Source organism: Elephantulus edwardii, unplaced genomic scaffold (genome assembly GCF_000299155.1).
Source record: "Elephantulus edwardii isolate Elephantulus edwardi_28Jun2011 unplaced genomic scaffold, EleEdw1.0 scaffold00025, whole genome shotgun sequence".
Classification (NCBI taxonomy): domain Eukaryota; kingdom Metazoa; phylum Chordata; class Mammalia; order Macroscelidea; family Macroscelididae; genus Elephantulus; species Elephantulus edwardii.
This window is the reverse complement of record NW_006399775.1, coordinates 18,726,069-18,753,901: the sequence shown is the minus strand read 5'-3', so window position 1 is coordinate 18,753,901 and position 27,833 is coordinate 18,726,069. Positions and strand designations below refer to the sequence as shown.

Below are 27,833 nucleotides of genomic sequence, written 5' to 3'. Positions count from 1 at the left end.
GTAGCTTTTCCAGGATACTGGGAAGACTGTTTATGTTGTGGATTAGGACTTCTAGTGTTGTTCCTAGCTTTTCTGTAATGAATTTCATAGTCCTTGGTAGTAATGTGTGATTTGAAGCCAGAACCTTATTCTCTCTGTAACTTCGTTCACTCACCTATAAATGTAAACAGTAAGCTGTTGTGGAGATAAAATTATTATCAGGTATCTAGTTCAGAGGAAGTCAGAACTAACCCTCTAGTGGATTTTCACACAAGAGGAGATTGCCCATCCTTCTCCTAAAGAGCAGAAGGGACCAGTCCTTGGAGAAGGACATCATACTTGGAAAGCTGGAAAAATAGCATAGGAGAGGAAGACTTCAGATGAGATTACTTGACACAGTAACTGGGGTTATAGGGGTAGGTGTGACATAGACAATGAAACTGGCCTAGGATAGAACAGGGTTCAGGGTCATATGAGACTCAGGTGACTCGATGACACATAACAACAATGGTTCAGAGTAAAGGAACCCTGGCAGTATATTGCATTATGAGCTAGATTGCTGACCCAAATGTCAGTGGTTTGAATCCACCATGAAAAAGATGGGCAGTCTCCTCCCATTAAGATTTGCAGCCTCAGAAACCAAATGTAGAGGCACTATAAGTAAAAATCAACTCCGCAGCAATAGAGTTGAATTTTTTGCTCTAGTTCTTTAATAAAAGCTAATTTTGTTATTGTTATGTATTGAAACCCTCCAGCAGGTTTTCAGAAGCTGTAAATCTCATGGAAGGAGATTGCTAATCTGTCTCCCATATAGCATGTGGACTCAGACCACCTACTTACTTTTGGGTTGACAACCCAACTCCTTACCACTCAGTCACCAGAACTCTCTTAAAAGGTACTATTTGTACACCCATGTTTATTGCGGCTTTGTTCACAATAGCAAAGATTTGGAAACAACCCAAGTGCCCATCAACAAACGAATGGATAGAAAAGTTCTGGTGTATTCACACAATGAAATACTATGTTGCATTGAAAAATAAGGAACTCGTGAAATGTTATACAACATTTGTGACCATGGAGGACATTATGCTGAATGAAATATCTCAGTCACAAAAGGACAAATATTGCATAGGGCCACTATTGTAAAATAGGACTGACATTAGGGTTAAGGGAAGACTGAGAAAGAGGGGATAAATAATGTATACTGCATTGAAACAGATGAGGGAGAGAGCTGTTTAAAAGTGATATATGATTAGGTATTATTGTCATGATAGGAGTCCAGAAGAAAGTCTGCATAGTGGAGTGGACTTGAGGGGAGGAACTGCATAACTATGAAATAATTTTACTTTTCAAAGAGAAGAGGGAATTGAGGGAGGGGTGGGCAAGGAGAAAAGTGTAACAGTGAATGAATGGAAATGTTCCTTAAAAGAAAAAAAATAAAATTCATATAAAGGTGAAAAAAGGTACTGCTTTCGTTACATACCATCAAGTCAGAACCAATTTACAGATGACCCTCCAGACCCTTGAGAGGAGATTGCCCATCTTTCTTCCAAGGAACAGCTGGTAGATTTAAACTGTGTTTCTCTGGACTGGCAGTGCCACTCTTTACTATTAAGCTACCCGAGATTTGTCTTCTTCTTATCCCTGCCAAAGAGTATGTGTTGAGTTTGGAGGCCAGGCAGTTTCTGAGTTTGGAAATGTACAGAAAAAGGACTCAAGCGCTTTTTTTTTTTTTTAAATAGCAACAGCAACTGCAGAAAAATCACCTTCTGCTGGGGTTTTGAGATCCTCAACCTGTGGATGTTTCTGGGGCCCTTAGAGGCAAGGCATGGTCTGTCCAGAAGTAGCCCCACCTAGAACTCCAGAGTGCTTGTTGCTTAACCTGGAAAAGGGAGTGTTTTACAGATTTTAGCATACTTTGAAATGATTTCTCCCAAAGTCCTTGTTTTTATTCTAGACTAATTACTGTGAAATAGCATAATTTAATTGTGCTTAAGTGCAGTGAAAAAGAGAAAGCGTCTCCCGGATGGCTTTTCTTCCACTGTTATAATTACCTTGTACTGAGGAGAAAGAAGTGGTACAGTCAGAGGATGCTGATACTGCCAGGCCCAGGTCAGAGGTGAGAAGACAGAGTTCAACCACTTCCAGGTTTTAGCTGCAGGGAGAAGAGAGAAAGAAGTGAAGGAGATGTGAGAGAAAGAGGGCACAATGAAAAAGAAAGAGAAAACTTTTTTTTTTCATTTCTTTGGTGCTTCTTCCTATCGGTATAAAAAAACAAAACTCACAAGGGCTAAACAGATTCATCCTTACAGTCTAGTAACAAAAGCCCAGACTCTGGGCACAGTAAAACCTGGATTCCAGCCCTGGCTCTGACAAGCCTTTTAATCTCTCTGCACCTTGGTTACCTCATTGGTAAAATGACAATTAATCTCTAAGTGGCATGTAGGGCTTTATGTGAAAGAATGTCCACAAAGGATCCCATCCCAGGACAGTCCCTCAGTGGGTGCTGGGTCTGCTCACCCTTCTTCTTTGCAGCTGGGCCACCTAGTGAGTGCCTCACTCTTTATGGTAAACCTTCTTCGATTCAGCAGCTGAGTCCAGATGCAGGGATTTCAGGTAATCTGGGATTAAGTAGAGCTAGCTTCTCCAAACTCAGGCTTCAAAGAGTGGGGAACATTTACTAAGCCTGACTGCTGGGTTGTGGCTTGCATCTCGGATTGTGGGGACAGACAAAGCCAGATAAGCTAGAATCACTGCCTTTGAGTCTTCTGTACTTTTGTGGAGAGCCAGATGTTTAAGGAGCAACACTAGACAGATGATAAAAGTGTGTTGCTGAAGTTTGAACCTTATCCCTGTGGGAACCCTAAGGAAAGAGCAATTCATTCTAACCAGAAAGATCAGATAAAATTTCCCCAAGGCGTTAGGCCTTGAAAGTCAAATATGATATTGAAAGAGAAGATCACAATGACTTTCTAGAAGATGAAACAGCCAGCCATGTCATGGGAGGGGAGATAGAAATGTTGACTGTAGTCGGTGCTTGTGTTGGAAGACAGTGGCACTAAAACATCCATTTTTGCATCTTACCTGTCTGTGTGCCTCAGTCTTTATTTTGCTGAAATCATGATTGAAACTTTCTGCCCCTTTTAGAAGACAGAATCCATCAGGCAAGTGCATAATAAATACCTTGGTTTTGTGTGAGACTTTAAAATCCGTTGTCTCACTTGATTTTCTCCAGCTGCCTGTGCCCTCCATAGAATAAGTAACTGTCGTCCCTTGTCTTTCTTACAAGGTGTAGATGTGGAAACTGAGGCCCTCTACCATTTAATAGTGGTTTTGATTTTCTGAATCAAAAGTTTGTGTTCTCTCTAAAAAGCAGGCTGCCTGTAAGAGGTCTTCTAAATCCTCCTTTGCTATTGTACCCCCTCCTGTGGCTCAGAGCAAGCAATGGGGGGTTCATTACTCTGGAGCCATTCTCTGCTTCTGTCCTAGCTTTCTAACCTGACCCCATGGAACCAGTATGGCAGCTGACATCTGCAAAGACCTTCCAGCATTCCAGGCAGGCAGTGTGTGCTTATTGCTTTATTTTCTCATGTAATCTTCTCAACAGTCTTTCTCATCCAACAACTATTTGTCAAGTGCCAAATAGAATACCAGGGCAGGGCAGACAGTTAATATGCTCAGCGGCTGCTTGTGTTCACCCGGAGGTACGTTGGAAGAAAGACTTGGCTATTTGGAAAATTCAGCCATGGAAGATCCTGTGGGTCATAGTTCTATTCTGACACATAGGTGGTCTGCACATGTCAGAACTGACTCAATGGCAGTTGGCTTTAATCATATGCCATGATGCATCCTTCTCTATGTTTATTCCTATTTTAGAGATGGGAAACTAAGGCTCAAGGAGATGGAGTGATTTATTTAAGACATTACTACTAGTGAGTGAGAGAACTAGGTCTGATTTCCAGGACTCTTGGCCCAGCGCCTGACCTGCCTACTGTACGCTTCCTTCTTCAGCTGAAATGGAGCTCAGTGGTACTCCTCCCACATCCCCCATCCCAATCTAAACTGCCAAGAGGATGCTTGGAGCTCCTTGCTAAATTATGAGACTAATTGACTCCCTTATGGAAAAAAAGCTAATGCCCACCTGCCCTGTGCTGTGCACTGTACCAGGATTACATTGTGTCTGCACCTTGATTGAGGCCATGGTTTCCACTCAGTTCAGAGTATTTCACAAATGAAGGAAAAAGGAGGCCCACATGATGTGGGTACACCCTGAGACAGATCATCTATTGAGCACAACACCTCACTTTATCTAACTCTGCCATTCCCCAGACTTCAGGCTCCAGGGAGCACGAACACATTGTCATTTCATTCTGGAGAAAGCCTCTCCTGGTAGGCCACGCGGCAGGACTTACAGTGTCTTTGAGTCTGATTTTGTTCACCCTCCAGTCAGGGGGAAAAAGTGCCAGTGTCATTTATTATGCTGTGTCCTCCATTTCATCACATGCTTCCAAATTTTACCACTCAGACCGTTTGTCGAATGCTGTAGCAAGACACAGTCCTTGGTCTCTAGGATGTGAGCATGAACATGTTTTTACCCAACTAAGCATGCAAAGAGAGACTGAACAGAGAGTAGGGGAATGGAAAAAGCTTCAACTGAAAATGTAAAATACCTAGCATTTTTTTATAGGGAAAAACCACACCTTTTCTTTTGCAACATGCTGATGATCTCCCAACTCTTCTTTAATGAATTAAGTCTGTGCTATAGTATAGTACATAAAACTAATCAGGCAATTCTAAGGCTAGGTTGGCAATTTCACGTATAAATCTTTGTACCAGTCTGTGTTTTAAACTCTGTATATTCATTTATTAACTGTTATGGAATTTAATAATGCCTTATGTTTTCAATATACTTTATAATTTACAAAGAACTTTTATGAAATGTGATCCTTACAAGACCTGGGTAATGGCTTATATTGTTTCTATTCTGTGGATGAAAAGGGGGTGGAGGAAACAAATAACTGAGTTGTTTTATGACTTCTCTAATGATGTAGCTGGTAATGGTCAGAGCTGGGAAGCTGGCTGCCTTTCTGCAGGTCCCCTCCCTCGACCACTAAGTCAGCTGGAGAGACCAAGGTGAGAAGTAGAGGCAGTTAGGGGCAGGAAGTACATGGGTCAACACAATCAGCGCAGTGTGCATAGAGCTGGTGCAGAAACAGTTGTAAGGACCCCGGGCTTGGAGGGCCGGAGGTCAATTTTCACTGGAGGGTGAGGATTGAAATCCTCACAAAAGACTTATAGAATGGTAGAATTTTGGAGAAAGCAGGAAAATCCACGGCCCTTTCAAGCAAGTGACTTTATACCAGCCAAAGTCTGGAGGCTGGACTAGCTGATCTGTTCCAGAGGTTAGAAATTATGCCATCAGAGAAGAGTGAGCTGGAAAAAGTACTGTGGATTGCAAAATACTATTTTCATTAAGCATTTAGAGTGCTCTTTTAATCTTTTAATTTTGAAATCTTTTCTGTTGAGAAGGGATCTCTCCTATTTGCTATTGTCAGAGTTCTACACTATTTGATTAGTGAGGCAGATCCCAATAACAAGGAAATTGACATTCTCCTCACCCCCCACATTACTCCCATCTTCCAGCTTTTACACCTCATCAGAAAGGCAGTTTATTCATAATTATATACAGTTTCGTGTCAATTTGGGTTTGGATCAGATCTGAATTTAAACTTTACCTCTTAGTAAATCTGGAATCTTAAGCAAGTTTTGTTTTCAAAGAAAGAAAGAATTATTCCCCAAATGGTACATGTTAGTGAAAGAGAGGAAAACCCTCAACCAGGTGGATGGACAGTGACTGCAGCAATGGGATCAAGGATGTCAGGATGATGAGGAAGACACAGGAAAGGTCAGGGTTCAGGTCTGTTGTTCCTAAGATCACTGTGACTCATACTCAATGGCCACTAAGAACAACAAAATAGCACACGTGTGTGGGGCTTTCTGAGGATCAAATGCTAGTATGTAGATAGGACTTTGCACAGTGCCCAGCCCAGTGTTCATTTAATGACAGTGGCCGTGGGTGTCACCATCATCATCATCATTTTCATGATCAGGATGATCATCGAGGTGCTTGGACCTCTAACAGCCTTAAACGTCTTCATGGAAGGACTGAACCAAACAAAAGGGGCAATAAAGGAAGTGAAATAAAGCAGCTCGCATTTATTAACTGTCTGTTCTCTGTACCAAAAAAGGGCAGAGAGGCGAGAAGATGCAGCATAATCCCAAGGAGCTGGAAAACACAGTGAGGCCACAGCCTGGAAAGCTGTTGATGAGTAAAGGGGGGACATCAAACACTTGATTTTGTGAGCTTTTAAAGTGCTCTTTCAAATGGCTTCTCATTATAAAGAAATATTATCCCAAGTTACAAATCTGGGTGGCAGGCTCCACGTTAAGCTGTCTGCCCTCATTCCTCTCACTGAAGTGAATGTTCCAGAGGGACAGGGCCTATCCTAATAATATATACACACACATTAAAACTCCATTTAGATGTACAGTAGGGACCACCTCCTAATTGACTTTGATCACGGAAAAAAATCAGTCACGTGGTTGGTATGCTAAAGGAAATCCGCAAACAGAAGGCTTGCTCTACAGAGCCTCGTATGCTTTCTAGTAGCTGTGGAAATGGAACCTAGCAACATGTTCTTTATCCCTCTGTAAGAAGCTCCTAAGCATTAACTAAGCCCATCTTTTTCTTCTGTTCCTTCAGGTGAAGGCAAGGTGATGTGTTAGGTATGAAAGGTTGATCCATCATTGAGTTGAGACACCTTTCCAGAAAAATCCTTTAGAGAGACTTGTGAATAGGATTGATACATGGAAATAAGTACCTCAGAAAAGGGGTCTATGCAGAGCTTTGGGAGCACAGTTGACGTACATAGGCCATGGAGAATTTCACTGCTACCTCAAAGGCATGTCTCCCTGGCACTTTGAATTCACCAATGACTTTGAGGAAGAAATATGGGCAGTCTTCTCCCATGCTGTTTAGAGTCTAAGAGACCCAGTGGAAGGTCAGCTATGAGTCGGTTCTGACTGGACAGTAATGAATGAATGATACAGAGCCTTCCACCGACATTCTCTTCTCTGGGGAATGACCACACTCTGTGGGGCCTGCTATTATCCTACTCACTCTAGTAGGGCAGTTTGGATAGACTGGTGACCCTTCATGGGCCTTTCATCCCTGGATTGGTAATAAGGTCCTCAACGTGAAGCAAGTGTGGAAACGTTTTTACTGTGTTTATCCACTTTCTGTACATGCAGCCACTTTCTTGAATATTTCATTGTTGGCAATGATTTGATCAAAACCTGAACTTTTATTCTGATAAGGACTAAATGGAAGCTGAGTAGTTTCCTTGACAACAGTTTAAGAATAGGTTGGGATTTGGAGTCACTCAGACTTGGTTTTGGATGTTGGTGTTGCCATGAAGAATGGTGCACTTATAGACAATTTTGAAGCCCTAGTATTCTAGAGATACAAAATTAGATTAATAATGTAGTGACTAATCTATAAAACAGAATTGCTAATAGTATATACATTAAAAGGTTGTGAGCTTCAAATGACAAAATATGTGTGAACCTTCCATGTCATACAAAGAATAAAGCTTTAATATGTGGGAGTTGGGACTATTTTAATAATTCTCATTATATCTGTCTTCTTCATTTCTGCCTTCACTCCTGCAGGCAAGGTTTTAGGGGATAGAAATAAAAATAATGAATGCTTGAAGGAAGGGCCCCATTACAGCCTGATACAGTCTGTGGCTTTTTTTTTCTCAATTTCCACAACTTACATTTCAAAAGGGAGCTCTGGTAGCCTCGTTGGTAAGGAGTTACGCTGCCAACCCAGAGGCAAATGGTTCGAATCCACCAGCTGTTTTATGGGTAGGAGGCAGGCAATCACCTGTGTATTTCAGCCTCTGAAAACCCTCTGGAAGGTCAGCCATGAGTTGGTTCTGACTTGATGGCATTGAGAGCAAGGAGTCTCAAGGAGACGATTCTTTAACCCACAAGGGCAAGGTCTGAGGGAGAAGCCAGGTACGAGGATAGCTTTCCTGCTCTTACAGATGTGCCCACTGTGGTTTAACAGCTGGGTCAGTTAGCAAAAAGAACTCAAGAGTCTGGACACTTGGGCCCATGCCTTAGCTCCACATCAAAAACAATAACAGGCCCTCTGTGTCCTTGTGACCTACAGGTTCAGCAGTAGCAACATCCTCCCAAAACACAGAACAGAAACTCAGATTTCCCATTTCCCCCATGGCCTAAAACTACACTCTTCCATAGTGAAAACAGTAATACATAGTACATGTGATGCATAAAGACATAGTACAAACAATGATGAGAATAGTTACAGTGATAGGGTGATGACAGTGACATCAACAAGGAACAGTACCATCTAGATGTGTACTGCAGTAAAAACCAAGCCCCGCATAATTCCTTACTCTTCACGCAGCTCTTGAGGCTAGCTAGTGTTGTGACCATTTCAAAGATGAGAACCATGAGTCACATAACTGCAAATATCTGAACCAGAGAAGGAGCCCATGTCTGCTGGCTGTAATGACTATCTCATATCTACTACTTCTGCCTTCTATTTTGTTAACTCTGAAACGGCACAAAACTAGGCATGGAGTAGGACAGTAATGGCACAAAACTGGGAGTGGGGTACATACTAGGACCATTCCAGGGATTGGTAGGAGGTGACCAATCCCGCAATGAGTTGAATGCAGAAGAGTTTACTGTAGAGACTTCTGAGTGAAAGATTCACAAAAAAGATAGCTTTCTTCATCAATTACTGCTTATGGCAAAAACTATTTATGGTTAAGGTGCCATTAAGGTGACTATGGCTTCTATGAGCCACAGTTGTAACAGTTGGCCTACCCTGTGCCATCTTCACAATCTCTGATATGCTCTACTTAGTGTATTGAAATTAGATTCTGGCCTAAATCCCTGACAACTGATTTTGTCACCAGTCTTTGGTGCCCTTCAGTTGAGTTGATGTTGCTTGTACTTATTGGCAGTGGTCACCACTGTTTCCAGCATCTGTGGCTCTGTTCAGTCCTGTGATCCATGCCTGACTCCGCCTTGATGTACAGAAAGATTGAGAAGCTGCCAGCAGAAAAATGATTAACCATGTCAGAGTCCATTCTCCAGAAATCTTAATTTGAAAGGGAAAGACAATAAACCCTGATTGTTGCTGTCAAGTTTGTCCAGAGACAGGAGGCAAATCAGTGTATTTACTTGATTTAAAATTAACTCCATGTATTCACCAGTGGAATCCTGTCAGGTTGCTTTTTAGCAATCCTACTTTTAAATGCTTCTTTATCTATTGGGCAAATATCTCAAGTTCCTGTGCCCAAAAGTCTGTCAATTAATTTGAACAGGAGAGGGCTCTGAGCATGAAGAAATTTGCACTTGGCATGGAAGAATTATTACAGGAAATATGTAAAAAGGAGAGGAAAATGCAATAAAGCGGAGCTGGCTTAAATAAGTCTGTCAATGGTTGCAGGAAGTAAGAAAAGTCAGGTTAGCAAAATAACCATCATTGACTATGACAGCTGCAATTTATTGAGGTCTTACTAAGTGCCGCGCAAATCGTTTGAGAGAGGTAAGATTATTGTCATTTGACAAATGAGGAAACTGAGGCTCAGAGAGGCTAAATAATTTGCCCAAAGTCATGAGTTCAGCAAATGAGCTGTGAGTGTTTCAGGTAGACACTGCCCAGGGTGGGACTCCCAGCTGCCTCTATGTGGTTTTGACTGAGGGAAGGGCAGCCCCCCCTCCCCGGCAGCCAGGCTTTGGACCCCATGCTTTGTGTCCTGTGTCTCCATCCTCCAGAATAGGCTCTGTAGTGCACTGACTCAAAGTGGGGAGGGAGGGAACCTGCTTACACTCTCTGCAAAGGCTTTACGTTGACATTTTTATTGTAACTTCTTTTCAGATCTTTTTAACTTTAATGGTGGGGGGAGGCCAATTTATTGCTGTCAAGTCAGAACTAACTCATAGCTGAACACCTTCTGAGGTTTCTGAGGCTATAAATCACAAAAGAAGAGATTGTCCTTCTTTCTCCCAAGGAGTCACTGGTGGATTTGAACCACCAGACAAGTGTAGTTTGGTTAGCAGCACAGCGTCCTATGGACTGGGCCACCAGAGCTCCCCTTCTAGCTCAGTGGTGTAAAATTCCAGCAAAGGGCTGGAGCTTTGAAAACAGATGGGGCTTAAATTTGACTTTATCACTTCTCCATGCATCTTTGTGGGAGTTGTGGAGCCTCTCTGAGGCTCTATTTCTTCATCCTTAAAAAGAGAATGATCATTCTCAAGTTTGATGTAAAGATCAAATAAGATAAAGTTCATCAGTTCCCTTGCCTAGTATCTGATACATCATGTGATCAAAGTTAGGATTTCCCTGCCGTCTCTTCCTTCTCTTCCTCCTATTGTTCCTGAGATTAAGTTGTTGAGATTCATTTTTTAATGTAAAGCCTTATTAAATAAACTTGAAAACTGAAGAAGAAAATATATAATATTCATAGCCTGGTGTCATTTTTATGTATTCTAATCCAAATTATTTGCATATGACTAGGGATGATAGGAGAATTGATACCTTTGAGTTGTGGTACTGAGAAGAGTGTTGAATTATACCATGGACTTCTAAGAGAACAAACAGGCTTGTCATGGAGAAGATGAAACCAGGCTGCTCTTTGGAAGCAAGGATTTTGAAGCTCCATCTCACATATTTTGGGCATGTTGTAAAGAGGAACCAATACTGAGAGAGGAACCTCATGTTTAGGAGGGTGAAGGGAAAGCACAAGAGAAGAAGATCCTGGATGAGATAGCTTGACTAGTGACTGCAGTAATGAGGGTGGGTGTATCAGAGACGATGAGATTGGCTCAGGATAGAGCAAGGTTCAGAGCTGTTGTACACAAGGTCACAATGAGTTGCAAGCGACTTGACAACATTTAACAACAACAGCAACTACAACTTGATTTTGCAGCGTTACAGTCAGAGGAAGCATGGAATTTTATGCCTTATCTTTCTATTTTTCCTTCTTACCACTGCAATTTAAACATTTTTCCTCATTACAATCATGGTTATTTTTATAGTAATTGATTGGTATTCTATTCAGTACCTGTATCGTAACTTAGCTAAGTCATTCTCCTGTTTTTAGACGTCTAGGATCTAGGTTGCTTCCAGTTTTTTGTTGTGATTACACTGCAACACATATCTTTGTGTACATGCATCCTTTTGGCGTGGAGCTTCTGAATGCCGTGCATTTGTAGCAAAACCAGGAATAGATTCTGGAGAGCAAAAGTTCGTTCTTTTGTTTTGTAGGGGGTTTTCCCCTTTCTCCATTTTTCCCCACTAAAGAATTATATGTCAATAAAATCTAGTGTTCTATATTTTACAGGGAGTTCTGGTGGTCTAGTGGATAGGGAATTGCACTGTCAACCCAAAGGCAAGTGGTTCCAGTCCCCCTGGAGCTCTCGGGGGGTAGGGGTGGGGGAAGCAGTCTATTCCCATGTGATTTACAGCCTCTGAAAGGTCAGCTATGAGTTGGTTTCAACTTAAAGACAATGAACTCATCTTTTTTTAGTATATTTTATAGAAACAAACCCATTTTTTTTAAAAGGGGGGAACATGAAAAACTGAGTACAGATATAAAACAGAGAAGTGGTGAACCTTGTGGTTGGATTCATTTTCATTCCTTTTTGAGGCCAAAATTGTCATCATATTCCTTGTGATAATAACCATCTCTAAGCAGGAGTGGCATCTGTTGCCTAAACAACATGCCTCCGCGAACGCTATGAACTTTGATAAATTATAATAGTTGTAGAGGGGCTTCAGGCCTCTTGTTCTTAGAGTCACTATGCAACAATCAACAGCAACAATCACTACCTGGATCTGCTGGTTTATAGGTGCTGTGGGTTCCTACATTTGATTTTTGGAGGAGAAGGGAGCTTTGTAACAGTGGAAACTCTGCTGCACTTATGTTGCAGACTCCTGCATAATGACTTTGCTAATTGCCTCCTGCTGCCTCGGTGCTGGGGGGGAGCTTTCAATGTCTGAACATCTATTGAGCATTTTTCTTAAAAATGTCAGGATAGAGCATGCACTTTCAGAGTCATCTCTCATGTCTTGCTGGGCAGAAAAAGGGGACAGGAAAATGTCAGCTCTGGGATCTGATTGACCAGAGCCCAGGGAATCAGAATTCCCCCCACCCTCGCTGTTGGCTTTTAGAAATCATTAACATTTCAATGTGAATGATCTTGTGAACCTTCTACCTTTCCACAGCCTTTTTCTGAACTCTTTAGCATCTTTTCACCTTTTCATTGAATTACAAACTAGTCTAAGGGGAAAACTAGTATGAAGGAATTGTCTGTCTGTCTCTCTCTCTCTCTGTGTGTGTGTGTGTGTGTGTGTGTGTGTGTGTGTTATTTAGGTCACATTCAATGGATTTAAGGAACATTTCACACAAATAATTTTAAGTATGAACTACAGGGTATAGTTTAGATAATCTCCTGATAATATACGTTGTAGATGGGTGGCTACTATTCATTCCTCAGGAAATGGACAATATAAATGCTTAGGATTTGTTTTGTTTCCATGGTCTAATCCATCCTTAGAGCAGGCTGAAGACGACCATGTATGTTTCTTAGCCTTTTATGGGTATATATAGGGGTATGTATAACATGTGCTTATGGACTCAGAAATGGTGGTTTATCACCTTAAGTCTCCCAAACATTTACTTCCGTGGTTTTAGTGTGATTTTATTTTGTCTGGTGGCTTTTTGTTGCCCCTGTTTTACCTATTATTTGAGGTAGAATAAGGAAGAGAAGGAGCTCGGCTTGCACACAGGCTCCTGGGCTTGAAGCTTGCCTCACACTTAGACTCCTTGTTTTGGGGTTATTTGGTTTACCTCTCTGTTTCTTGCTTTTTCCAGCTACCGCAATTTCACTACAGTGCAATTTATATTCAAATTCCATTGTGTACACTCTCCAATAATGCTTTTCCAACCAACTTCTTTGTGAGAATTAAATTGGATAATCTATATAAAGCACTTGGCATGCGGAATACACTTAGACGATACCAATTTCTGTGCTTCTGTTATTTTAATTGTGAAGAGTAACAAAGAGCGGTTGCTTGTTATCTGGTTCATGGACAATTTCCCTCAGAACACATGTTGTGTCCTGTCGAAAGAGGTGAACAGAGCAGTCTTCTCCTCCCCCCTTCCCAGCCCAGAACTACAAAGTTAACAGGCAGTCGAACAATATAGCAAAAGAACTGACAAATACTGGAAAATCTGAATCACAGATTAATTTTGGGTTTGACGTTACTGGTTGACTTCACATCATAAACGTTGCATCATCCTCGCCTTTGTCACTTAGTTTTATTCCTACATAGGCTTTCTCTGCCAGGCTTGGTAACCCTTTGCTCACTTCCCTAGCCATCTACTTCCAAAGCTGAATTAAAGAGTCCTGGGCGCGAATCAGTCTAAGTTAGAGTTGGATACAAGCCTTGCTTAATAAAGCCGGCCTTGCACGAGTACATCTTCCAAGGGTCGCCAGTCAGTGCGACAGAGGTGATTTTCAGAGGTCAGTCTTGTAGGTATGGGTCTCTTTTTAGGATAGAGTTGCCAGGGCAAAGCAGAGATCCTTGGGGACAACAGAAGGAGCTCTGCTGGCGCAGTGGTTAAAGCACTCAACTGCTGAGAGGTCAGTGGTCCCAACTCACCAGCCACTCCGTGAGAGAGAGATGTGACAGACTGCTTATGTTAAAGCCTCGGAAACCCTTGGACAAGTTGTGCTCTGCCCTGTGGGCTTGCTGAGTCAGAATCCACCATAGGGCAGTGGCTTGGGTTTGGCTTGGGGACACTACTCCTAGTGGCTGTGTTCCCCATACTACTCTTCATTCCCTTGCATGTGAATGTGTATGTGTGTGTGTTTATAGCCTCAGCACCTTTTTTTTTTTAGCAAGGACTTATATTTGCACCTTATTAAAAAAAGAAGAAAAAGCTTTGACAATAAAAGTGTCCTCTTCACAAAGCTGTGAGAGTTCTGTTCATTCTGAGATTAGTTAATTCTCATGACCTTTTAACAAGACAGCACTTTTGCACACTTAGATGAGATAATTGATTCAAATAGGGAAGAAGCACTGCTCATTTAACTGCGCATATCTGAGATGTCCGTATTTCTACCAATTTCTTCATTACTGCTGGAGTTGCCAATATATGGATTAAACCAGTAAAAAAGGTAAGCAGAAATGTGAGCTAATTCAGCCATGGAAATGGCCGAGTATTGACTCCTTCCCGGCAGGTTAACTGGGTTTTCTTTTAATTGTCGGCTCCACACATGCAGTTGAGAACACTCTAAAACCCCTTATGTGGCTCCTCATAATTCTCTGCCGTTCCAACTCATTGCAAACGTCTGTTGGCTTTCCAAGGCTATAAATCATGATAGGAGGAGATGGCCCCTCTTTTTCCTTCAAAGTCTGGTAGATGTGCACCCTTTGGGTTACAACACGTCTTGCTATGGACTACAACTCTAGAGCTCTCTGTTCAGTTGTGAGTAGGTTAAAGAGGCACCAGATCCTGGAGAAAGGCTTCATGCTTGGAAGGGTGGAGGGACAGCACGGGAGAAGAAGACCCTGGATGGGATGGATTGACATAGTGACTGGAGTGAGGTGGGCAGGTGTACTGGAGACAGTGAAATTGGCTCAGGACAGGGCAGAGTTAGAACTTTTGTACTTGGGATTGCTAAGAGTCACGAGCAACCCGATGGCACATAACAAAAACATGTTAAAGAAGCTCTGGTGGCCTATTGAGTAAATATATAAAGCTGTGCCAACCTGAAGGCAGAGGATTAGAATCCAGTGGTGATTCTGAGGGTGAAAGATGGGCAGTCTCCTTCCACGCAATTTACAGTTTCTGAGAACTCACTGGAAGGTCAGCTATGAGTCACTTCTGATTTGATGGTAACAGCAAAAAATAACGTTTTGGGTTTTTGAGGTGTTTTAGTTGTTTTTGGTTAGTGTTTTGTAGGGTTTTTTGTTTTGTTTTAAAAAAAAAAATGACAGCCTCAGAAACCCAATGGAGGGTGGCTGCAATTTGGAATCAACCCAATGATATTAAGGAATTTTGGTTTTTGTTTTAGTTTTTTCGTAGTGCCTAGTTCACGCAAGGGAAGCTCTGGTGGGCTAGCCTGTAGGGAGTTATGCTGCTAACTCAAAGGTTGTTTCTCGGTAGTGGTTCAAATCTAGAAGCAGCTGTCAGGGAGGAAGACATGCAGACTCTTCCCATACAACTTACAGTCTCAAAAACCCATTGGAGGGTCAGCTGAGTCGGTTCTGATTTGATGCCAATGAGAGCAATATCTAAAAGAACCCTCCCTACCGTCAAATGGTTTCTGGCCCACAGTCACCCTCTGTTGTGTTTCTGAGTCAGAAAATCTTAACAGGAGGAGACTGGCAATCTTTTTCCTGAGGAGCCATTTGTGGGTTCAACTTGCCAAGGATGTGCAGGCATTGTTTGACAGCACAACACAGTACGGACGATACCATGAGAGCTCCTTCGTACCTAAAGATGTGCTCCCCAAATCTCAGCTGCTCCTCATGTCTTTGGTAGTTCAGTGATAGAAATCTTGTCTCCCATGACAGAAGCATGAGTTTACTTCTTATGCACTCTATGTGTTGTTATCATCCATCATTGGTGTTAGAAGTCACATCTGGGAACATTCAGACCAAAACTAGAGGGGAAAGATTTGCTGATCTACCAAAATCAACCAGTGAAAACCTCATGGATCACACAAGCCCAATTCACAACTGATCGTAGGCTACAGGAGCTGCAGGTCATTTCATTCTGTTGTACAGGGAGTTACCAAGAGGCAGGGACTGATGAGAAGGCGACTACAACAGCCTATCATGATTAGTAACAGTACAAAAATAATGACTGTAAAATGATAGTAATCACACATAGTATCATTTACAAAGAGCATTGTGCTATGTCATCTCATTTGATACAACCATCCTTTGAAATGCCTTGATCCCCACCTCTCAGCTGAGAAAGCTGCAGTTCAGAGAGTTCCCCTGGCTGCCTGTGACTTCGCAGCTCCTAACTGGCAGAGTTGGGATTTGAAACCGATTTTCTTCTCTCCAGTGCAGCCCACTTTTCGTTGTACTACAGTAACTAGAGAGGATGCAAAGGGTCAGGTTTGAGTTCTGTTACCAGAGTGTGCCCTTCTGGTTCATTCAAACTTCCCTCAGTGGACTCTTTTATACTAGAAACAAAAAAAAAAGTGCTGTGTCCCAGAACCATATATTCAGGGTGTTATGTGTTGAAGGGAGTAACCCAGCTCCTCAAACCCACTTTCAGAGTCCAATTGCTGTGAAGTGGGCTTGTTAGCCTCGCTTCCTGTCTGCCTCACCAGACTATCTGTTGTTGTTGTTAAGTGTTGTCGAGTCAAGTATTGCTTATAGTGACTCTATGAGCAATACATTATGAACAACATATAGACCAAGAGTTGATGTTGTTAAGTGCCATTGAGCCGAGTGTTGTTCATGGTGACCCTATGAATGAGAGACCTGAACCCTGTCCTGTCCTGTGCCGTTCTCACCATCTCTGACACACGTAAGCCCATTGCTGGAGTCACTGTGTCTCTCCATCTCGTTGAGAGTCTTCCTCCCTTTCACTGAACCTTTATCAGAAGCTACAGCAGATTACTCCTTTCTAAAAAAAAAAGCCTTAAAAGCATTTTGAAGTGTGAAAAGAACTGTATTTAGAATGCTCAGCTCACTAGATAAAAAGCTAGTGGACAGCATGGTAGAGTGGATAGAGCCTGAGTCTTGAAATCAGGAAGGCTGATTGTGTGTGATTTTACAACTGCAACAGTTTTAGATTCTCTTCTAGATTCTAGCTCTCGCTAGCCATTTAACTTTGCACAAACGAATTAGAGGTTTAATAAATTTGGAAATTAGTATCTGTGTTTTAGGATTGCAATGAGAGTTAAATGAAATATTACATTTAACACAATTAGCACAATGTCTGGTGCCTGGTAAGCACTCAGTAACTGATAGTTTTATAATTTTAATTAAGCTTCAGAGCCTTAACGTGCACATCTGTAAATTGAGCCTGGCAGAGTTGCCTTGAGGGTAGATATATTGTCTGTAAATTATCCAGCATACTGGCTGGGACGCAGTTACTGTTGTTGCTGTTGTTGTTAGGTGCCCTTGAGTCTGCTCACAGTGACCCTGTCAACAACAGATCAGCACCTTGCTGGATCATGTGCTGTCATTATGATCTCCATCATGCTCAAGGCAATTGTTGTAGTCACTGTCAATCCTTGTCACTGAGGGTCATCTTCGCTTCTGCTGATTCTCTACCACATGTTGCTGTTGTTGTATACCATTGAGTTGGGACCAACCCATAGCTGACCCTCTAACAGGTTTTACAGAGTCAGTTACTCACACGGGAAGAGGTTGTCGCTCTTTTTCCTACAGAGCAGCTGATGGATTCAAACCACATTCCTTTGTGTTGGCAGCACAATTCCTTACCACTAAGTCACCAGTAGGACCTCTAAATGTAATTACTATAGTATTTTAGTTTCCTGAAAGGACTCCTGGGGATGTAATGCATTATGTATTGGGCTGCTAACCAAAAGATCAGTAGTTTGAATTCAGCAGCCACCACTTAGGAATAAGGTAGGGAGTCTCGTCCGTGAAAGATTTACAGCCTTAGGATCCCAATGGAGAGAGAGTTGCTAGGATTGAAATTGCAATGGTGATGGGTTTTTGGTCTTTAGTTCTCTATGTTGTTGTTGTTGATTGCCTTTGAGTCGAGTGCGACTCATAGCGACCCTATGAACAAAAGGTCTGAAGCCCCTCTACAGCTATCGACATTCATCAAAGTTCATATTCTGAATAGACTTTGTGACTTCTCTCCCCTACCAGACTTATCACAGCCCAGGCAGTCTGACTCAATTTTAGTTCTCTAGAGTCTTCCTTATGTCCTGGCTTAGAATGGGTTTTCAGAAAACAGTCATCAGTTGAACAAAGGAATGAATGCTTCACAGAGAATTCTATAGAGCCCAAAGCTTGAGTGCTTAACTCTGTATCTGAGCAATCAGGGAAGGCCTCTGGGAAGGGGTGAGTCTGCACCATGGAAAACGCCTGTGTCCATTTATATCAATGTAGAGATGTGTACATTAAGGCTCTGAAGCCAAATAAAAGCAGACATTTTATACTTGATCACAAACTTTTTTCACAGGCTTTTAACCTTCTCCAGCTTAATGTATCTCAAGAGATAGTGTCCATTCTTTGTTATATAACATTGTTTAGCAGTTGCTAACTGGGGAAAAAAAATCTAAAATAGTAATATATACATGTGGTAAAAATTAAAAAGTCTCTCTCACTCCTGGTTTTTCGTAGGGTATACCCATTGTTACCAGTGTCTTTCCTTGCAGAAGTATTCTATACATATATGTACTTTTTCCTAACCCAAAGGTGGTTGGAGTTGTTGAGTGCTATCGAATCTGAGCCGACCCATAGCTGACACTCCAGCGGGTTTTCAGAAGCTGTTAATCACACAGTAGGAAACGCAGTGCAGCTGGTAGATTTGACCCGTGCGCCTTCAAGATTGCAATACAGTTTCTTACCACTAGGCCATTGTTCTGTTCTTTACCATTTTCCTTCCAGAAAAGTACATAAAAAACTTCTTTGCCCTTTCTTTGGCAATTTAGTATTTTATTATGTGGATATCTTATGAAGCCTGCTATAACTGGTTTGTAATAGTTTGCTACTGAAAAGAGCGCTGCAGTTAGTAACATAATATGTAGAACTCATTTAGTACATGTGTATCTAAATAAAAAATTTCTAGAAGTAGAATCTCAAAAGTTCCATGGTAAAAGGTATGTGCATTTTTTATTTGATAGCATTTGTCCATTTGCCCTCCTCAGGGCTTGTACCAGTTTAAACACGCAGCAGGCATATATATGAAAGTCCTGGTTTACTGTTCTCTGATAATACAAGACTTTTTCACACTTTGTGCGCTTTTTGTCCAATCATATATGAAAAATGGTGCTTTGGAGTGCCAACTTATGTAGCTCTTGATATGGGTGATAGAGTCTTTTTATATAGCTAAGAGCTATTTGTATTTCTTATTCTGCAAACTATTCATATCCTACTGAGGTATTGGACTTTGCTTATTATTTGTAGGAACTATTTTGTATTGAGGAAATTAACCCTTTGTCATACAAATTGCATTTCTCCCCTAGATTAGTGTTTGTCTTTTGAAACAAAAGACCACGACCTCCGGAAGCTCCCCAAGCTCCCCCTTTCCTGTTCCATTAGACTGTGAGCTCCTTGAGGGCAGGGTCTATGCCATAACTATCTCTGGTTCCCTAGCGGGTAGTTGTTGAACTGAACTCACTGGCACTGAATTTCTGTGTTCCCTGCCCCACCTGCCCTTCCCCTATGGCTTGGGAGTTCCATTTTCACCACCAGCAGAAAAAGATGACTTTTCTCATTGCTCACCACAGCCATGCACCTGTTTGGCCTAAACTGGCACCTGCAGCCGATGGAGGGGCAGATGTATGAGATCACGGAGGACACAGCCAGCAGTTGGCCTGTGCCAACGGACGTCTCCCTGTATCCCTCAGGGGGCACTGGGTTAGAGATCCCTGACAGGAAAGGCAAAGGAGCCACAGAAGGTAGGGTTGCTGTGTTGTCCGTGTCGTGAGTCCTCTGTGTCTGCCTTTGAACTGAGGAGACCTCCATTATGCGCGCCATGTGCCTGACTCACAGCTCCATGCTCTGGTGCTTCCTCCATCTCTCTGCACTCCACGCCGGCTGCCAGTCCACCTGTGTCTTCATCGCAGTTCCTTGTCACTGTGAGCTCATAGAGTGGCTTGGGCAGGTTCCTGGTGCTCAGCAGCATCCCATCTCACGCCTCGAGGGAAGCATTCTGGGCTTTCATGCTGCCGGGGTGGCCACCTTTGTGAGGGAGCAGACAAGCCCTGTGGGGCAAACCTTCAGGAGTGAATGGGCATCTCTGGGAGTGGTACGGTGGGCAGATGGTTTGTGGCAATTAAATGGTCTTTGGACCCTTTAGGGTCTAACAGAAATGTCATTTCAAGTATTGTAGCATTTACCAACCATGTCACCTTAAGCAAATCACTTAATTACCCTGAGCCCTAGTTGTCCTATGTATAACAACAGCTGTAATCGTTAGAGTCTATACAGTTTGTTTCAAAGCTTTTTGTCAAGAGTGTTTAATGTTTAATCCTCACAGAGGTCCTGTGAGGTAAGTATAATTTTTTTCCCTTCCTGTTTTAAATGCAGAATGTAAGGATTATGTAAATTGATCGACTTGGCTTGGTATTCACACAGTCAGTTAAGTGATAGAGTTGGGTAAGAACCCAGGTCTATGTATTCCCAGGGATCGATGCCTTCTCTATAAGCCATCCTATCTGCCTTACCAAATGAGTAGATGATCCTGAAGTAGATGTGAAATTCCATTCTACAATGAGACCAGAATATTTTTTTATCAATGCTAGTGATGGTGGCATTTAGACTTTGACATTCTTGAATGCAATATACATTATTTTATGCCATGAATTTCTTTACGAGTCTTCCCCAATGTGTTAAAGACACAAGTTCTTTTGCCTGTCAGCAAAATTTGTAAACACAAAATTTGGTACCAGGAAAAATGTCTGTGCTGACCAGGGAAGTCTGGCCACCGTTCTGGGCAGTTGTGGTCCTCTCTTTTCCTTCATAATGCTGTGACCTGCTTTATCTCTCTGGTATCTCACTGTCGTTAATAGCTACCTCCAGTTTTACCATCTTCTTTCCTCTCATCTCAGTTAACTCTAAGGACATTGCTTCTGAACCTCCTGCTGGTTCCAAGATTTGCTTCCCATGTGTCTTGTCAGTTAACAGGAAAGTATCATTTCTTGGTCAAAGTATCAATTTATGACCTCTGAAATGATGGTCCTCAAGGCCAGAGTCAACCTTTGGGCTATGGTCCTCTTTAAGGGACATGAGCTATGGGATCATTTTCACAGAGACAGATCAGATTTCTTGCTTACCATTTTAATGGGCAAAGCCAATATTCTCCTTTATAAAAATTTTAAGACTTAAAATATTGAATAATTTATGCTTTATTTGCCCATTAATAGAATATGGAAATACATATCATGGATGAGGTGATATTTAAAAAACATAAAAATCCCAAACCCTGTGGGGTAGAAGTCCAGAAGCCTTAGTTCAAGGCCAGCTGCTGCCACTGACCATGCTGTGTGACCTCAAGCAAGTCTCTTGACTAGACCTTCTGGTTTTATTTGCATTTGTTAAAAACATTTTTTGTGCTTGGAGTGAGTATCTCCCTTCTTAAAAAGAGGTGATAGAGCTAGATATTTTTTCTAGAAGACCCATTCTGATTTGCAAATTACATATATCATTAGCAATAGAATCATCCTAGGGCTAAATAGGTGATATTTTTTTTCCCAGACTGGCTCTGTCCATGGTCCTGTTTATTATTTGCTTGTGATGTCTCTACCAGTTTTTAGTATCAGATGCTGTAGGAGAATGAATGACATTCAGTAAAGACTGTCTTTAGATCAGCATGCATAAAAGCAGATTTAAGATTTGCTGAACCCTCAAGGAATTGGTAAACGATCTTATTTAGTGCAATGCATTTTTCTCCTTCCACGATCTCTATCAAGCATTCTTTAAACAGGGGTTGGATCTATCTGAAATCTCTCACTCTAATGAAATTAGTTTGTGGGTTGTTTAGGGTTTGTTTTGTTTTTCCCAAGGAGCAGGAGGTACAGATAAGAGGCAAAATAAAATTGCACCAGGTTATTGGTTTACTTTAATTGGAGTATTTTTGCTTAAAGGGATTATCTGTCATTACTAATGCAAATGGAAATCCTGTTTACAAACCCCTTAAATGCAGTGCAGTGCTGGAAAGGGGTCAGCATCTAAAACAATTACATCAGTCTGGGAAAACAGAGGACAAAGCTGCCTACAGTTTATATAGGACCACATGGTTCTTAATTTCTTTTACCCTAGTTAAACCAACATTTGCTGAGTTTATGTTTTTAATTGTGAGTGAGATTAAAAAATCTAGTCCCTTAGATATATGTCAGGAAAAGTCTTTAACTCTGATGTAAGAGCACATTTCCCGTCTCTTCTGAAAAGATGAGAGAGAGCTGATTCCAGAATTAAGATTAAAATTCTTGTTGACATCAGTGATGGAGGAAGCACTATGATAAGACAAAAAAAGAGAATGAATGGGCTAGACTATTCAGGGTTCAAATCCTGGCCTTATCCTTTATTGGTGTTGTTGTTGTTGTTGTTGCTGTTGTTGTGTGCCATCGAGTCGAGTATGACTCATAGTGATCCTATGAACAAAAGATCTGAAACCAGTCCTGTCCTGCACCATCCTCACACTTCCTGACACACAAGAGCCCATTGCAGTAGTCTCTTGCCAATTATTCCGTCTTCTCTGGCCGTACTCTTGTGCTTTATAGAACAAGAATAACAACATTTATCTCTTTAAAGTCTTGTCATAAGAAGGCACTCAACAAATGTTAGTTCCCTTCTTGTCCATTCAGATATCAGACCATTCTCTATTAGTTATTAAAATTTCAGAACTCCAGACTTCACACCAACATATCCTACAAAGCTTTGAGGTATTTCTTTAAAAAAAAAAATAAAGGATATAGATTTTTACTTTATACAAATGAAATACATGATAAATCCAGTATTTTAAATGTTCGCTGTGTCTTTGAGAATAACATCAAAGTGCAGTTCATACTCTATTTTCAAAGTGGCTGTAACCATTTTGGGTTTGTCATGGGATAGAAACCAAATACAGCAGCTTTTCCAAGTAAAGCCACAAGAACTTGTGTTATCCATTAATGGGAAGTGGGGGCAGGGAAGCACTGAATAAACAAGCATTTCTGATGGTTGAATTGGTGGGCTAGGGATAGCGTTTTCTTCTCCCTGCAATGAAATAAAAATTGCCCATCAGTTTGAACCATGCAAATTGCTATACACAGACTCAGCTGGGCTCCCCAAAATGGAACAGCTTATTTTGATAATCAAATAAATTTTGAACAGTTGCTAAGGAAACTAAAGACTTCTTTGTGCAAGTTATCACATTGAAAAACTCCAAAAAGGTGGGGAGGGAGTGGAGAGTGCCAGTTGATTAGGAATTTGGATCCCATCTAGATAGGCCTCTGTTCTGAAAGTAAAGGTGGTGATTGGGAAGCGCATGAAATTTCAGTTCTTTCAAAGCTCCCTTATTTGACTGAGCTATCCAATCATGATCAGCAATTGGTTGAGAAATTTCTTTTTATAGACATGAATACATATTGCCACAACATTGCTTTAGGAAGCATGAATCTGTATCTTTATAAAGAAAAGGACTGTTAACAGTAGATTCTGCCCTGTGAAGCCTGATCATGTATAACGCAATCCCTACTCCTGAGTTAAGTTGTTTGTTAAAAGCTAAACAGATGGGGTACCCTGTGATATTTAGTGACCATGCCATGGGTGTCTCAAGACCCTGACTACTGCCCTTTATCTTGGGGCCTTGCTCATGAGTTCCTTATTAATTAAAATTGTCAACCTCTTGTAACCCATGATACCAGGAAGTTCTTAAATGGGTCTTGGATCTATCTGGCCCAGCTTTGATATTTAGACTGTTGGGACTGTTAATTAAATTGGGTTCTTGCCCTTTAAGAGAGTCAGTGTACCCTGACAGCATCAGTAATGTTTTTGTAAAATTTTGATCAATCATTCACCAATTTAATCCTCCAAAAACCCAGATTCTAGCAAAGAAGGGCTCCACATAGCTTCGACTCTAAATAGTTTCCTAAGCATTCTGAACCATAGTATGTACATTCTAGTAGTCCAAGAATTAACTGAGTTGCAATCTGTGGACATGTCAAGCATGTTGCCGAGCCAGTAAATGGTGGCTAATCCTACTACTGTACTTCTGCCTCTACTTTTATTATTACTACTAGTGTTATAATACTTGTGTTGTTATTGATGTTGTTACGTGCCGTCAAGTTGCCTGCGACTCATGGTGAATCTGTACGCAATACCTCTGAACTGTGTGTCCTATCCTGAGCCAGCACCTCTCTTTCCAACACACCTAACCCCATTATCCCAGTTACTGTGTCAATCCATCTCACCCGGGGAATGTTATAAGGAGAGGGCAGTTGCTGGAGAAGGCAACATGTTTAATAGAGTAGAGGATCAGCAAAGAGAGGAAAACCCTTAATGAGATGGGTTGGCACAGTGACTACAAAATTGGGCTCTAACCCGGTAGCCATCGTGAGGCAGTGTTTCATTGTGGGGTACAAGGAGTCACTAGGGGTTGGAGCTAATTCAATGGCACCTGGATACAAGGACAGCAATTTTATGATTGTTTTCCACCTTCTAGGCAGGAATTAGAATTTTATGCCAAGGACTTTCCTCTTCTAGGTGTGTCTGCCCTCTCCACTTTGCTCCGTGACTCCACCTTTGTTGAATTTTGCAATGTGATATTGTTGTTAGTTCCCGTTAAGTTGATTCTGACTCATAAATCCCACGTGGCAGAGAAGAATTGCCACTAACAGAATTTTCTTGATTATACCCTTGCTGAAAGTAGATTATCACCCAGGGCTTCAGCCTGCAGAGCTGGGTGGATTTGAACCACCAACCATTGGGTTGGCAACTGAGTGCCTAATTATTGTGCCACCAGGGCTCCTGAGGTGAGAGGGAGGGGAATAATAATAAACGATTAAGATGGGGTTCCTCTTCCTCTTCTGAGACCTTGCCTTTAGATTGGACTTTGACTCCTTCCAGAAGGACTTGGATGGAATGACATTTAGTACAAAGGTCATTTTGGAAACAAAGCTCCAGACTGACCCTCACAGACTCAGCTGTAGAAAGGCAATATCCTGGTGAGAAATGTGTCCATTCCCAAATTTATTCTTTGTATTGCGTTGCTGTATACACAGTAGTGATACTTTTCCTCCTATTTTGGCCTATGTGGGTGAAATACTAGCGCTGAAAAAGAAATTTCCCCATTGCCACCTCCTTTAGGGGAAGGAACATATTTAACCATACCCTTGGGGCCTGCCCTTGGCAGGAGCCTCTGGGCTTGGCCTCTGACCTATATGGTACAGAACTTGTTTAAATACAGCGGTAGCTGTCTCCTACAAATATGTTCACTGGAGGGGAAAATGAACTGTGTGAGGCTCTCCAGCAGCACACTGAAATGTGGGACAGATTTTTGTTGTTTATTCTTAGACATGGGAATTATATGAATGTACCCAATCCTGAAATCCCATCAGCACTGCCTCCCACTCACTCACCAAGAATGAGTCCTTCGAATTAGCAGGATGGGGCCTATTTCTGTGCAATTTCTAGGAGTAAGAAGCTAAGAGCGAGCTCATCTTGCTTTGTTTTATCCTCCCTCGTAGTTCTACCCACCGAACCAAATTAAAAGCTGAAAGATAGACTGTTTGCTACCTGGAATATAAAAGTGTGTACTAGAAATCTAAATATCCTTTAAGGTAGAATATGAAAAGAATTCTCACACATAGTAATGCTTTGTGAATTTGACTGTTGTCATTCAACTCTCTGAACTTGAGTATGGGTGGGGTGTGTGTGTGTGTGTGTATTTTAAGGTAAAATCTAGGAACATATTCTTTTCAAAAAAGAATTAAATGCAAACTGTTTCCCATGCTAATGACAGAATGCTAGTGGTGCTTTTATTGTTAAGCGTGCATTTTTAACTTTTTTTTTTGTTGGCATATTTTTAATTAAAATAGCATTTAATGGTTTGAAGCTAAAAACCTGATGTTTCTGCCTACAAGTTTATAGGGGAATGATAACATATGGAGAAGTTTAGCATTTAAATTGAATTTTATTATTTAAAACAGTAAAATATTTTATGACTACAATAATGCCATGCCGATCTCCATTTCTACATCAAATGTGCTTTGTAAGGAGTCTTACAAAGCTAGGAAAAAGGCATTTTCATTTCTTAGTCCCCAAATGCTTTTTATGAAGGAAAAAAAGTTCCCATAAATGTATTTTCTTTACACATGAATTCTTGTTCTCTAAAATTCCTCTTCAAACATTTTTCTACAAATAATGTAGAAAACCTTGGACTCTGGATATCAAAGAGGTACCTTTCAAATGACTTGTAAGATTGTGGTCTGTTAACTTGATGCTGGTGTTTCAAGTGTCCTAAGAATGGTCTTTCTAGCATCCCTAGAGTCTTACCTCCACCCTCTCAATTCCTCAAAGGCTGATGTCTGGCAGGAAGTTAGGGTTTATATTTTTCGTATGTGAATATATTTAATTACTAAATAGAGGATGTTTGATAAGTGGCCTTCCTTCCTGGCACTGAAAATGTCCCCCCAAAGTTGTCAGGCTTCTCATTTAGTGACAAAAATGATCATAAAAATCCCCAGAAGCCTTCCTCTTGACCTCCTCCATGGAGGCTGGGCACGTACTTGAGGATCTGGGTTGGATTTCCATATATGTCACAGACATTTTGCCTGAACTTGCAAAAGTCTCCCAACTTTTCCTATGTAAGCATGCCCACAAAATTGTTGATCCCTTATCCATAGAGGAAGCCCTTTTCAGAAGTGCCTTCTCCCTCTATGCTCAGTCTGTACCTGACCCCTACACCAATGCCCAAGCCATATACCGAGCCTCAGAATGTGACCTTCAATTGATAAATAAACTAGTGAGCTTTTAAAATACCGTATATTGCTCAAGCACACTTTCCCCTCCTGAGAGACTCCCTTTGAGTGGCAAATGTAATAACACCTTGTTCCCTCTTTTCTGCTTCTGCATACACTCCTTTGCACACACAGACACACACAATCATAGTTATTCCCATGTGACCACAAATGATTATTTTTAGGATCAAAATATATCTTAACAAGCTGTGGAGTTATGCAATAAACAGATGGCCCTTGGGGAGGACCCATACTGCTTTGGAGGAATGCGTATTTTTAGCAGAACAATTTGAGCATCGCTGGGGGTTGGGGGGGATCATTCTGGACATTCTTACTCCTCAGTTAGGGTGAAAAAGCTGGCAGCAGGATGCTGTAGAGAGAAGGGCAAGGCTGAGGAGAGTCCTGGTTGATCAGATGCCCTATTTCCTTGTTTCATCTGACACTAATTGTGCTCTGTTTTCCTTCCCTTCCCTGTGTCTTGGTAGGAAAGCCCAGTAGTTTCTTTCCAGAGGACAGTTTTATAGACTCTGGAGAAATCGACGTGGGGAGACGAGCCTCCCAGAAGATTCCTCCTGGCACCTTCTGGAGGTCTCAGGTGTTCATAGATCACCCTGTGCATCTGAAGTTCAATGTGTCTCTGGGAAAGGCAGCACTGGTTGGCATTTACGGCAGAAAGGGCCTCCCTCCTTCGCATACACAGGTAATCAGAACCCCACATGTTCCACTGATTTCCAGAGGACTCTTACCTGAGATATTAACCCCAAATCAAGAAGCCCTTACCAACTTAGTCCTAGATCTTTGAAACTGAAGAGAATTTATGTTTTATAGCTCATCCATCACATTCTGTATTTTGGATGTTGTTGTTGCATGCCATTGAGTGAATTATGATTCATAGCAAACCTATGAAAAACAGATATGAACCCTGCCCTGTCCTGTGTCATGCTTATCCCCGGGGTTTGGGGGGGGAGGGGTGTAAGAGAAGAGACATCTAGGAAATCTCCCAAAAGCCTTTCCACTGTCACTCCGTCTCAGTGCTAAATTATTTATCCACAAAATGTCATCTGGGGTAGGAGGGG

General features: G+C 41.6%; 1 protein-coding gene across 1 annotated transcript in view; it reads left to right on the top strand.

The window, feature by feature from the left end:
- TENM4 (teneurin transmembrane protein 4) overlaps positions 1–27,833 on the top strand; it is a 613,887-nt gene that overhangs the window by 341,650 nt on the left and 244,404 nt on the right. The window contains exons 7-8 of the mRNA XM_006882894.1: positions 19,546–19,716; positions 27,243–27,457. Of these exons, the coding sequence (XP_006882956.1) occupies positions 19,546–19,716; positions 27,243–27,457 (386 nt within the window). The remainder of the gene's footprint in view (positions 1–19,545; positions 19,717–27,242; positions 27,458–27,833) is intronic.